Source organism: Lutjanus erythropterus, chromosome 2, assembly GCF_056507025.1.
Source record: "Lutjanus erythropterus isolate fLutEry1 chromosome 2, fLutEry1.hap2, whole genome shotgun sequence".
Lineage (NCBI taxonomy): Eukaryota > Metazoa > Chordata > Actinopteri > Lutjaniformes > Lutjanidae > Lutjanus > Lutjanus erythropterus.
The window spans coordinates 48,339,918-48,354,660 of record NC_139318.1 but is presented as its reverse complement, the minus strand read 5'-3'; the positions used below and the strand labels follow the sequence as shown (position 1 = coordinate 48,354,660).

General features: G+C 38.6%; 1 protein-coding gene across 1 annotated transcript; it reads right to left on the bottom strand.

Annotated features, from left to right (window-relative positions):
- Window positions 1-2,136: 2,136 nt before the first annotated feature.
- On the bottom strand, window positions 2,137-3,908 carry LOC146332359 (E3 ubiquitin-protein ligase TRIM35-like). The gene has a single exon (XM_084746135.1). The coding sequence runs from the start codon at window positions 3,802-3,804 to the stop codon at window positions 2,413-2,415; it is 1,392 nt and encodes a 463-aa protein (XP_084602261.1). The 5' UTR covers window positions 3,805-3,908; the 3' UTR covers window positions 2,137-2,412.
- Window positions 3,909-14,743: the final 10,835 nt, after the last annotated feature.

Below are 14,743 nucleotides of genomic sequence, written 5' to 3'. Positions count from 1 at the left end.
ATTAAAAAAAAAAAAAAAATCTTGAACAAAATCATCCACTTCAAATAGGACATTGTACACATATTTAAATAATTTAATAATTTAAATAATAATGCATTATGTATTTTATATCTGTTAACATTTTATGAATGTAGTTAAACATTGATTTTAACATTTGGAAAATTTATAACTGGACTTGAAATTAAAAGAAAGTTTATTGGATCTGAAAAATGATTGTCCAGTCAAACATGTAGCTGTGGATAAAGTGGTTCTTTTTTATTTGGATTCTTCAGCTCAAATATTAAAATAACAGTCAAAATAATAAAGAACAACGATTTAAATTGACACACCATCAATAATAAAGAAAAGGCTGAATGAGCAAAACATAAAGATCAGAAACACAGTTAATAAATGAAATAATTCTACACATGAAACAACAGAAACAAACAGCAGATCAAACTCAATGACAAGAAGAAAATAAAGATAATAAAAAGACAAACTGAAACAAAAGTAAGCGTCTCTCTCTCTGCACCTCTTTCATACAAACTTCCATTGACATACTGAATATCAGAACTCTGGCTGCATTTCTTCCTCTACTCTGAATCTGTTGCACTATTGCAAATTTTCCATTTCTCTGCACCAGTTGTGTAATTTGTTGCTGATGTTGTCCTTTTGCACTTTTTCAAACCCTTGTTGCATAAATATTTCCCTTAGTGGGACAATAAAAGAAACGTTGAACCTTGAGCCTCATATCTTTGTAATAAAGCGACAGCAGGAGGAGCAGCTGCAGCTCAACATGTTCAGTTCAGTGACTTTTCCTTTTCAGAAATGAAGATGATCAAAGGTTTTATCATCCTGAGGCCTGTTTCAGAGACGAGGCTTAATAAACTCTGACTCTAATCCTGGACTCTGAGTCGACTCAGCCTGAGATACTGAAACTGAACTGAAAGTTTTCAGTTCCAGAACAGCTGATCAGAATTATTTCAGTCATAATCAGTGGAGCTCAGATAGAGTGATTCATGAGAGAAACGACTTCATAAAGAGCAGATCCTCAATTTAAATACACATTAACTATTCCAAAGGGTGGAAGTATCTAATATGATAAAATGAGTTTGTTTTTGTTTATATCACTCAGTGATAATCCATCAAATATCACAACAGTTTTGACCAAATAGCTCAATATTAATATTGTTCACAGAATATAATCAGCAGTAATGTGGACATAATGACTAAGCAGGTATATTTAGACAAATAACAGAACAGATAGAAGAGTCTGAAAATGACATCACTGCACTTTAATACAGTCACAATATAACAGAATACAGAATCTATCACAATATCTAGTCTCATATCACGATACAATAAAATATTAATATAATGCTGTGTCTCCAACATGATATAACTGTGACAAAAATGTTCCATCAATCACAACATGACAAATGACTTTTCATTGATCAGTGATGAAGGAGGCAAAAGTCCAAACGTGCTGTACTCAGATACTTGTGTGAAAAAAAGACTCTGGTAAAAGTAGAAGTACTGATTCAACTTGTTTACTGCAGTAAAGTGAAAAAGTTTAGACTCTGAAATGTCCTCTGAGTATAAAAGAGAAAAGTCGTCCTCTGAAGGACATTTCTACAGACAAAAAAAAAAAAAAAACTAACTGAACCTTGACTCTTTTCTCCCCCTGAGAGTCTCCCTCTATATTTTATCTTTTACATTGTTTTTGTTTCGTTACATTTTTGTGTATTTCGTCTTTTTATGTCGTTACTTTTTTCTTCATCTTGTTCATCATTTTCATCTCATCGCAGCTTTTACGTCAGTTTCCTGTTTGTTAAATCTGGTAGCTTGTTACGTCTTGTGCTTAATTTTCGTTTTGTTACATTTTGTTGTATTATTTTCATATTTTTGTCTTGCTATATTATATTTGTCTTACTACATATTTTCTCATTTTCATCTTGTTACATTTTCTATCTTTATTGTCTTGTGACATCTTGTACATTATGTCGCATCATTTTCATTTTGTTACATTGTTTTTGTCTCTTTAAATCTTTTATGTTGTTTTTCTCTTGTTACATCATTGATGGCTTGTTACTTCCTGTACACAATTAGTGTTTTGTTGCATATTTTTAACACCTCATGTCTTTATAAATGACGGGATGCAGTAAAGTTCTTTGATTTCCACTAAATTAAGAAACAGTGTGTAATGTTTTTATTGTGACAAGATGAAAAAAATTATTATATCTACTTGGCTGATTCACCATTTTCAATCTTATGGCCTCTGATTGTTGGTATTTGACAGTTTTTTCAGTGTAGAGAGTGCAAATATTTGTGTTAACATTAAAGAGCAAATATAAAAATAAATATTTGAGTAAGGTGCAAATACCTGAAAAATGCTGCCTTTAAATTTTCACTAAACCTGCTTTCTGTTGATCCCTAACTGCTCTGATCCACTGTTACACAGAAGTTGACTGGTAACATCTTCCCCTCACCAACACTTTCGATGACTGGAAACACCCTCTCAGTCACAGTGTGTGTGGAAGTGTGGATGTGTGCGTTAATATCGAGATCAGTGAACGACAGCTCGCCTTTGTCACAGTCCAGAGTCACTCTGATCCTGTGGAACTTCCTCTCCAGATCCCAAACAGACCAAAGAAAGGACAGATATTCTGGTGGTTGTATTGCTATGTACTCATACTCATAGAGCTGCAGTCCCCAAAATTCATCTATTATGTCCCCCCTCCTCGGGGCAGACTCTCGCATCACGCCCAGTATCCACGATTCACTGTCTCCGACCTCGACATCCCAGCTGTGAGTCCCTGAGATAAAACCTTCTGCGCCCATAACAATCGAGGTGTCACACCTCTCTGGATTATGAGGAAGCTGCTGTCTCTGTCCTCCTGGTCTCACACTGGTCAGATCTTCAGACAGGATCAGTCCTGGACCTGCAGTGTTTGGGTCCAGAATGACAGGAGTGTAGGAGACCATGTCCTTCATCTTGTTCCAGATGTTGAAGGTCAGGTTGCCCAGATGTTTGGCCTGGTCTATCAGAGCTCCTGAGTGCAGCTGTGGAGCCTCCAGCAGGAGGCGCTGCTGGACTCTTTCCACTGCAGCCTTGTAGTTGTGCAGGAATGAGACGTCTTCAGCTCTCAGCTCGTCCTCTGTGTCTCTGACTGTGTGTGAAAGAGCTGCTATGTCTCTGCTCAGAGCCTCCATCTTCTCCTTCATCATCTGACTCTTCTGCTCCTCTTCCTCCCTCAGTGCAGCCAGCCTGGCCTCCTCTTCCTCTTCTAGAAACTGGTGAAGCTTCTTAAACTGATCCTTAATCTGCGTCTCTGAGCGTCGGGCCTGGACCTTCACATGTTCTGCTGTTTGATCAAACTGATCTTGACAAACCTTTAACTTCTCCTTTAAGGGCTGCAGAGTTTCCTGAAGTTTCTTCTTGTGTTGTCGTGCAGCTTCATCGATGGGTCTGATCCTGTGACCAGTGTGTTCTTCTGAATCTCTGCAGACGACACACACTGGCTGCTGATGGTCCAGACAGAAGAGTTTGAGTTTCTCAGAGTGCAGACTGCAGAGAGACTCTGAAGATCTCTGATCTCTCTCTTGTAAGAAGGACTCACACAGGTTCTTTAACACCACATTTAAAGGTGGTTCTGCCTTTGAAGATACTGTTCGACAAACTGGACATTCTCGTTCTTGGTTCTCTGTCCACCATCTGTTCAGACAGTCTTTACAGAAGCTGTGGCTACATGACAGAATCACTGGATCTCTAAAGACGTCACGACAGACCGGACAGCAGAGATCCTCCTCTGATCTGGAAGCCATTTTGTCTCTGAGTGAATCTGAAGACACAGCAGACACAAAGTACAGTCAGTCACAGCTGCCCTTTACTTTGAGTTCAGTTTTTATTCAGACTCACCTTCAGTGTGTGGAGTCTGCGGGTTGAAGAGCAGTGTTGTAGTTTCCCACTTCTCTCTCCTGTAGTTAAACTCACTGTTTGAATCTGCCTGTTTTTCGTCTTCACTAAAGAGAGACACACTGACTGAAAAACAAACAGTTTCCTGGTTTGTCTCAGGTTAATCAGGTGGGGGTGGAGCTTTGTCAGACTTCTTCTGAATGATGCTGCTTCATGTGTAACACAGGGTGTGTTTCAGTCCAAAGTACAGCAGTGACTGATAAGTATAGTAGCAGCTAGCAGCAGTCGGTAAATATCACAATGGATTAATATGGAAAATGAGCACCACAGAAAAGCCCAACATCACGTGTGTTCAAACATGTATATATGTATGCTCTATATGTTGGTATTTTCTGTATCTATATCCTGCAGCACTTTGCAACTTTGTTCTATGAGGTTCTTTATAAATAATATTCACTTGCGTACATTTCTGAGCAGGTTCCTTCGTTCCAGTAGGTCTTTAAGGCCAAAACCAGTGAGGTCTTTATGTTAGGATCTCTGATGTGAACAGGAGTCAGGCTGCACCGGGATGTGGAGGGAGTCCTGCTCTAATTACACAGAATGTAATTAAATTTCTCCTCGCCTTGTTCAGTGATTAGCAAAAAACAAGATTCATTCACTCATTTAATTCAGTTATTAAAATTCTTTTCTTCTCCTTTTCTAAACGTGAATTAATGTTCTAATAGAAACAATATAGTGTCATCCATTTTGTTTTAAAAAATGAACTTTTGAATGATATGAAGTGTTATATAATGAAGAGGCAACAATGGCAGGATGACAAAAACTTACTCCATTATTCATTAAGACGTAAAGTAAATGTAGAGAGAAAAATAGACAAATATGGAGTGAGGGACTAACAATCCTTCAAAAACAGACCTGCAGATACATGGAGACAAAGAATGATGGGAAATAAAAAGGAAAAGAACACAGTGGATGAAGAAAAAGGCTTTGAGAAAACAAAGAAACAGAAGGAGACTGAAAGGCGGAGGCAGGGGCATGCAGGTTCGACTTTAATGCCACAACATGAAGAGATCAGCCTGCTGCTTTTTGTTGGCTGTTTTCATTGGATAGATGATCCAGTAAATCCTTCCTCTGTTGCAGAAAAATCATTACCACTGGGAGACATCTCTCCTGCTCCTCTAACAAGCACACAATGACTGAGAGCCGCATGAAAAGAAGACTGCTTTTAAAGGCTTTTCCAAGCAGAAAGGGTTTTAGCAGAGCTGTCACTGGAAAAGTGTTGTTCTTTGAAACTAAAACAAGTCCTTCACTCTGAATTGAATTTCACAGGGTCTGAGTTTGAAGCAGCACCAAACACAAAGTCATATACAGTGAGCATGAAACTCAAAGGTGTCCTCAACAGTCTCATTTTTTGTCTCATTTTTTGTGGGCGCAAAGGTCAAATGTCCGGCTGATAAGATCATCAAACAAAACTAGTTTTAAGTCCAGGAAATACTGCAATGAATTTAACTAAGAGGTTATTTTATTTTTATCCTAATTTGTTCCTGCAGTACGGGAAGAACAGAAGTCAGTCAGAGGTCAGTCTAGATAATTATGATTTACTAAACTGTGTAATAAATACAGATAAATACCTCAAAATAATCAGTTGGTCTAGTATCTTAAAATAATATGACTTTCTCAAAATAGTCATTGAGTAAGTTATTATTTGGAGCAGTGGTGGACTCCAGCACAGCAGAAGTCGTGATGCATTCATGGTGAAACAGCTCCAAGTCTTTATTTAGATTCAAATGTTTTTTTCCACCACAGTTACTACAACTCTGTAATAAAAGCACACAGGGAACTATTTATCAATTTAAAGGTACAAATATGCCAAATAATTTTCAAGCATGTAGGGCAGCCTCCACTGCTCTGGGTTTTCTCCACTGGAAGGGCAACTTAGAGGGAATTTTACCACATTTTGTCCACTGGCAGGGCTCCTGGAGGGCACTTCATCATGTTTAAAAAAAAAAAAAGGAACTTCACAGGGTACTTCATTCATCTTACAGGGCACTTTATCACATTTTTTCTACCATAAGAGCATCCAAAAGGCACTTTGGTGTTGCCCAATGAGAATCTCAGCAAAAGACACTGGTGTCTAAAAACCGTATTGAGAGGACAGAGACAGAGACTACTGTGATTGGACGGCAGATCAGTTTTTTTGTGGGGCATGAGGCTCTTCCTGCCCTGTTCTTCAGGTTCTCTGACTGTTCCATATCTGAAACTAATACAACAGTTCTAATGAGATTTATATATTAATCAATAATCAACTTCAGTATAGATTAAAAATGTTCAAATTCAAAAGTCTGTTAGGAGCCATTTCATTGGCTGAAGTATCTCTGAATGCTTCTTTATGAAGTGAGAGCAGGAGACACAGTGGAGCTGTCTCAGCCCTGCAGGGCTGTGAGAAATATCAAAGCACTCACATCAGCTTCATTCCACTTTAGACTTAATGGAGGATGACCGACTTAATGATATGTGTTGGGAAGCGAACCTTCACACTCTGAATCATGTTGAGCATCTATCTTTTTCCTCTCAGGAACACTGAGCACAGGTGGGAGAGTCCATTTAATATCGTTGAAAACACTCCACCATCCACCAATAAAGACAAAAGTCTGGAACAGGGACTTACTTCCACTGAGGAACTACTGGTTGGAAGCACTGAGTGGTAAAATTAAAATGATAAAATAATCATGGTGAAAAACAAGCTCCTACTGGTTCATATTTATCAATCGTTCAAAATGCTAACATCACTTTTGGGGGATAGAAGATGGATGGAAACCAAAAATATAAAGCAGATCCAGGTCGTCCTCACCACAATAACATAATGGACCGTCTGTGGAAGCAGCTTATTATGACCCATATTTATTTATGCATATTTCCAGGCAGCGACCTCTAGTGGCTGTAGAATGAATTTCACCTGGGAGACCAGGGCCCATGTGCTGCGTGAAACCAAAAGTCCTGTTGACTTATTTAAAAGAATGTACTTTATGAATTGTCCTTGGGGGAAATAAATTTTGTTCACTCCCTTTATTAATTATTTTACATACAAGTAGGACTGTACACATGTAATTTGTGGGAGAGGTTGTACTTCCCAGAAACAGATGGCCTGAGCAATTTGGTGCCTTGACCAAAGGCACCTTAATGGTGTCCAGGAGGCTCCTATCCAGCTACCGGTCCACCAGTCATCTCCGTTCTTTTTGGTCTGAGCTCGATTTGAACCAGCTACCCTCTGGTCCCCGAGCTGAGTCCTTATGGACCGAGGTACTGCTGCCCCTAAACTGAGCTACTGCTGGCGTGGAGTCCTGCGGCCTGCGAGCAGCAGCTCAGACTCCCTCTGGAGTGGGCGGTCCTGACAGACCAGGATCAGCCTTCCTCAGTACCTGCCTGTTATAAATGACCAAAAGCCTGATCTGACTCCTCCCTGAGATTTTACCGGCAGTTTGCACAAGATTTCCAACTTGATTCTTACAGGACAGATTAAGGTTTCCAAACCGAGTAATAATACAGAAAGTTAAAGTAGATTTAATCAAATTTCTGTAAAAGAGCATCATCATCTCAGTGGAGACTTTAAAGGAGTTCATTTTTCTCAAGAAATAAAGTCTTTGTTGGACCTTTTTCAAGGTAAAGTCAGGACATTATCAAGAACAACTCCCAGATATTTATACCATTCAATAACATCAACACCTCTTACAACAGTCAGCAGTGAGCTCGGTGGCCACTTCCTGAAATCAATTATGTTTTTGTTTTAGCCACAAATCAAAACCAGGTATTTTTCCTCCTACCTGTCGTATCATTTATCTGTCTACATAGTTTTGGTTACTTGAGTTGCAGACGTTTGGAGATATTGGCTGCATCTACACTTTTAACTAGAAAGAAAGTAGTTTCTACATTAAACTGCACATTATTAGGGCCGTCAAAACTGTCCAAAAATTAATTTTAATTTAAATTAAGTGAAACTGACTGTTGAGGTTTCTGTTTCCATCTGAGCTGCAGCAAAATAAATGATCAGATGAAACAACAGACTGTAAACCTCTGAATATGTAACTGTATTACACTGAGACACTGACTGTTGTCCATCTTGTCCACATTCAAACTCATCCAGCCTTTCAGGACAAGCCTCGGAGGTAGATGGTTTATTGACTGGTTGTAAATCATGTGAGCGTCTCCCCGCTCGGCGCTCTGAACGGGACTTCCCAAGGCTCATGTGAGTCGATGTATTGATATAATCCCACCCCCCCGGGACCGAGGTAAACTTTGGAAAGCAGATTGAAGGCACGATCTGAAGGTCAGCTGGACGAGACGACTCTCAGATCGCAGCCTTCGCTCACTGAAGTCAAGTAATTGGGCCCTGCAGTAGGAAAGTGGACAGATCTATGTCTTTCCTCCTGAGACCACATCTGCTCTTATTGTGACTGTGTTGTGTATTTATTCATGCACAAAACAATGCAACAAGACTAAATAAAAGACCCTTTCTTTCATAAAAGAAATTTGCCATTGCATCTTGTTTCAAAGTTATACTGTTCAATAATATAATGTTTTGTTAGATCTTTTTTGTCTTGTTACATCTTTTTCCTCAGATTTAATCTTTGATGTCTTTTTCATCTTTTATATTGTTTTAGTCTTGTTCCATCTTTTTTGTTTTGTTACATCTTTTACCTCTGTTCATGGTGTTTTTGTCTTCTTTTACATCTTGTTACATCCTATACCTTTTTCATTTTGTTTCGTCTTTTTTGACTTCTTGTCACACCTATTATATTGTTTTTAGTTTTTTCTGTCTTTTTCATCTAGTTTTATCTTTTTGTCTTGTTATCTTTTTATGTCTGTCCTGTGTGATATATTCTGATGCATCCACCAGTGAATCATCTTTTCTATGTCAATTTAGGCTAAAATCAGTCTTGATGTTGGAAGGCGGCGCACAATTATGCAAAACTTAAAATAATCAATTATTCACCTCAAAAATATTAAAGCTAAAGTAACAAACCTGCTACTTAAATGCAGTAATAATTACATCCCAATTTGAAGTGACACTCCACCTGAAACACAGAGGGCTTTTTAAATCATGATGGAATGAAAGGTAGTCGATGACTGTCAGCCACCCATGATCATCCATCACACCTGGTACATCCAAAGTCTCTTATTTGTTGTTTCCGAACTGGAAATTCTTCTGGTCCGTCATCGTGAAGGTCTGTCTCAAGTCTCTTATTTCAGAGGATGGATCACAGGTGTACAGTTGTGCATCTGTCACATAAAGTGTGTGCAGGGAAACATCTGTGGCAGCTTCTGTACACTTTAAAGCAAATCATAAAAGAAAACATTCAGACTTAAATACAACATACAGTAAGGAAATCACCCGGAGACTCTGAAATCTGAGAAAACATTTTTTTGTTCAGGTGATGGAGGGATGAATTATGCTCACGAGGATTCAGATAAACTCAGAGCAGATCTGCTCATCACTCAGAATCACCACAAACAACCTTCTTCATTTATTAAAGAATTTAAAAAATAACAGGTGAATCATGAAAAGAAAATTAAGATTATAATTAAAATCAGGGAGAGGAAAGTCTGCCTGACTGAAATGATGATAAGTCTTTCTCACTGACAGACAAAGGTGAGGCTGATCATTCCTGAGCGTTGGGTTTGATACGAGTTATATCATTTAAATCTTCCCTGAAACATTTAATTTAGTGAACAGAATATTATTCTGACTTATTCAATGATGAATGCACAATCATAATATCAATAAACCAATCAATAAACACAGACATAAATAATATAAATGTAGCTCAGTTGGTGGAGTGTGTGTGTGTTCTGTCGGCCCTCTGCAGCTGGTTTGATTTCCACCTGCAGCCCGTTTGCTGCATGTCGTCCTCTCCTGTCATCTTCAACTGTCCTATGAATAAAAAATAAAATACATGCATTTTTTCTGTGATCAGTCACAGTGTAAATTCAGACATGCAGGTGAACAGATAACAGGCTGCTGCTCTGACGCTGATCACAACTGTGAGTCTTTATTAGTATTAACACACAACACAGATGTGTGGAAACACAAACTCCGTCAGAAGTTAAAGCCGACTGACAGCTGATCCAGCTGTGATTGGCTGCTGCCATCGTCATAAATGGACATCACTTCACATGATGCTTCAGAGGACAGAATGTCTCATGTCTCTTAAAACAGATTTCCTCCTGTCCTCTCTCCTTGCATCTCTCTATGAATCCTCGGTGGGAGGGACTAGGATGCAAGGAAAGGATGCATGTGAGGGAGTGACCTGGGATGTGACCTGGGATGTCCCCACTGTCTCTCTACCTGCATCCCAGTGGACATTACATACCTGCAACGTGATGTGCAGCGACGCAGATGATTGGCTGATGCAGAGAGAGATTTTTCTTATTCTCATTCTGAACCTCAACGTTATCTGTAACTGGAATGGAATACAGTTACCTTTTCTGTATCCATTATGTAATCCCATTACATCCTCTGACATCCAGGTGTTACTGTCAGTAATCCAGGCATCAATCTGGCTGCAGACATATTTTGACAAAAAGTGCCTCGTTTAATTTGATCTCTTTTGTTGACCCTTCAGTTAATAACATTAAAACTCAATCCAGGAAATTAAAAGATGTACAAAAATAAAAAAAGAAGTCTGTGTTTAAATTTACAGAAGTATCTCGATGGTAGTTGTGCTGTAATGCAATATGTATCATAAGTATTAACCTTCATTGCCTGTGAATGTCAGTTCTGTGCTTTGTTTTGACTGAATCTGATATTCTGATATGTTTGACCTTCAGTCTGGACAGAACCTACAGTGTGTGGAGACCACAGACATGTTTAATATGACAACATGGTTCACATCATCTTGTGAGTCTGATGGTGTACAGTAGCAGATAAAACCTTTAAAGGCCATCAGACCCTGCTGAGCCTCAGATTTTCTGGGATTTCCCCCCTGAAAGTCCCCAGTATGACCTGACATCATGTAAATACACGAACAGATTCAGACACTTCACTTAAAGGAGAAATCTGGAATATATTTAATGCACTAAATCATAACATGACCATAATATTTCATCAGAGATCAAAGAAACTTGCTAAATTGGAATACGCTATTCTTCTGCAGCTACAGTGTCGCCCCTCTGAAAATAAAGGTTCTTGTTTGTCTCTTTCACATTAATTAGAGTCCAAATTAATGTCATATGTTCACATAATGAGCAAGTGTTTGTTTATGGGTCATAAGAAATCATCAATAACATTTTAGAAGGACTAGATGTTTATAACAGTTAAACTGAGAAAAATATTTATATTTTGTTTGTCAGCAGTGAGACAGGCAGTAAATGAACTGTACTTTTATTTTCAGGATAACAGGCTGAACTTTACACCGACAGCTGATCAGCTGTTTATGACTCTGCCAGTTGTCTGACAGTGGACGACTCGTCATCGCTTGTTGCTGTTGAATTTACAACGTTGAGCTTGTCTTAAGCTCCTGAGCCAGCCTGCCTGAGCTTCCCCGAGTCTGGGCAGGAAACAACCCGCTTCAACCATAGATTATATATTATATAGAATTTCAAGCTATTTAATATACAATCTTTCCATACTCTAGTCTGCAGCGTAAAACACAGAAACTTAGAGTCCCAGAATTTTTTTTTTCTTAGCTTCATCTTTTGTCTTATGAGAAATAAATGAGATCTTTATTTTGCTGAGTGCAGTCTCAGCTGGTTCTCCTGGTCCTGTCCTGCTGCTCTCTCCCTGTTTTTAAACTGATCACTGATTGAACTCACCTGCTGCCAATCAGCCGCTGCAGCAGCTGCCAGGAGGTTCAGTACCTGAACACAGACACACAGAGCAAAAGAGACACACAAACAGTACTGTGGCACCTTCATTTAAGAGTTTTGTTTTAGACTTCACTGTTATCTCAAGAGCTGATTATTTAAGACAAATTTAAGATCAATGCAGAGAGACAAAGACGAACATTTTTAAGATCTTTAATTGGGCTCAAAGTAGACAAAGGCTGTTTCTCAGGAGTCAAATTTAAGAAGTTTGAGAAAATGGTCAAACTGAGCTCATTTGTCTTTAAATAAAGATGAGATCTAATTTTGAAGTTTTCCTTTCCACTGAGGTAACATCAAGCTTCACGATCAAAGAAAGTTTATATCATGTCGACACGACATTTGCACACTTCCTCTCCCACACTCATCCACATCAGCTCTCTCTCTCTCTCTCTCTCTCTCTCTCTCTCTCTCTGCGTCACACTTTAACAGCCTGGTGGTTTTTGTACCAGGTTTGAAATCTAACCATGTCCATACAAGAGCACATAACCATATATAGGAAGCACATAAACATAGACAAAAGCACATAACAGAGAGCAAGGCACATAAACAAAGAGAGCAGCACACAAGCACAAGTAGTAAGACTGTGATGTAAGCATATAACCAAAGCACATTAAGGAGGACGTACTATACAAGAACACATAAGCCCGGACATAAGACAGAAGAAAACAAGGACATAACCATGTTTGATTGTCCACTAACCACTGTTTTATTGATTTGGAGAACTTGCAATGATGATTTTTTATCCCAAGTTTTCAAAGCCTGTACAGTCTTTCTACTGGTTTTAATGTAGAACTGCCTGTCTGAGTGCAGCAGCTCAAACTGTTCATGTATGACAGAATCTGAAGTACCGTCATTACGTTGCTCCAAATATGTCTAAAATTTGCCAAATTGAATTGGAGTCTGTCCACAACTTTTTAAACTTGTGTTCTGAATGTGAGATGTGAATCTGTTACTATGTCCAGATATTTAAACTTGTTCACTACTGATAATCTTCCCCCTGCTACTGTAACATCTGAAGGAAAACACACATACAGTCTTACTGACATTCAGATATAAGATGTAAACATGAGCTTGTTAATCAATCAGAAATATTGACCACTGAAGCAGATAGTTCTTCTGCAGCTTCCTTTTTGTTTTTAGTAAATATATGACGGTATTACAGCAGGTGAACAAGCTTCAGGTAGGTTATTAATAAACAAACTAAATGACAGAAGACCCAAAGTTGAACCCTGAGGTACACCAACATCATTATGAACCACTTGCACGGTAATCTGATCCACACAAACACTGTTTTCTGTCTCTAAGATATGATTTTTATCCATTTAATTACAATGGGAGTAAAATTAAACTTTGACAAATCAGTAATTAGAACCTCATGATTAACGGTATCAAAGGATTTCTTTAAATGAAGAACGACAGCCCGACCACTCCCCACTTGTCCAATTTAATCTTAATATTTTCCAGAAGAAAACAATTTGCTGTTTCAGTGGAATAATGTTTTCAAAATCCAAATAGCATAGAATGCAGGATGTAGGATGTAGCGTTCAAAATGTGATATTATCTGTTCGGTGTGCAGCGTTTAATTTGATGTTACCCAATCAGAATCTCTTCTGTCTTAAAAATCGTACTGACAGTGAGGGCCACTGTGGGTAAGGCAACTAAATGAAATAGATCAAATAAAATGGAGGGAAATTACATAAAATCAGGGAAAATAAAGGTGTGAATTACATCTACGTTGGCTGACGGGTGAAACCTACAACAGAGAAGAAGTTAGATAATCTGCTGCTTGTAAGACCTAATTGCTTTGAGCGCACAGTAAGAAGTGAAGACGAATCAGATCAACTTCTCATCCACCATCCCCAGAGGAAATGTGGTTCTTCTGTGTCACTTGACTGCAGATACGTCTTCCTCTATGACACCGCTGGTTCGTTAATTAAGATTGAACGGTTTTCGGTCGTCCACTTACAGTTTCGACTCAATCACAGGCCTCAGCAGGGTTCAGCTCCATCGATGTCCTGTCCAGAAAACATGGAGATGATCAATAATCAACAACTGTGAACAACCTAATGTCAACCAACGTGTCCACATTATTAAAATGCAACAACATGAGTAACACATACGCATCATTTATTGATAATTAGTGCAGCAGCAAACTAATGACATGATTAAGAAGCAGGCCTTTGGCTGTTGTTGCTGGAACAACAGATCTGGTGTCACATTTTATGAAGCGTTTGTCAGCAGGAACATTTCTCTGTCAACATGCCGAGAATCTAGACCTGCTCCCCCGACGAGGCTTTCAGAAATTACTTTGAGGTTTTTCATGCAAATGAGCTTCATCTCTGTGTTGACAGTGAAACATGATCCGCTATCCGAGAATCCTCTCACCCATCAGTGTGTTCGCAGGATGAGCTCCCAACTGACACACATTTTTCTCCTGACGGCTGCCAGGAAAGTTTTGTTCTTCTTGCTTTCAGAGACAGACGGATGTTCACAAATCTGGACTGTCAATCTGTCAGCGACTATTAGAACATGTGGATATGGGTTATAATGATGGGCTCCAAATTTCCTCCAAGAGAGGCAGAAAGGAGAGGAGGAGACTGGATTATTTTTGCTTTTCAAATTAAAATTTTAATTCTGGGTTTTATTTATCAAAAGATTAAAAAAACAAATAGTTAGAAAATATGCAGTAAAGTTCTGGGCCCATGAAAGAGGTCAGTTAAAGAGAACAGAACATAATATATGGAACATGACTGATGGGACCACTTTAGAAATGAAGTGGGAACCAAAACAAACACCTCTAACTAAACTACAAATGAAATGGATTTTAATAAAACAGTGTGTCTGTTTAACTATATTAAAGATGGAAGAGCCAAAACAAAAACACCAAGAATCTGATATATATTAGTCACAATGAACAATTTACTCTTCATCACATCAACTTCTGCAACTCTTTTGCTCCACTTTCATTCACATGTGTTGTTTGGCTTC

Excerpts from the sequence above, each read along its gene's own strand:
- LOC146332359 (XM_084746135.1), bottom strand. The coding sequence starts at position 3,804 with ATGGCTTCCAGATCAGAGGAGGATCTCTGCTGTCCGGTCTGTCGTGAC.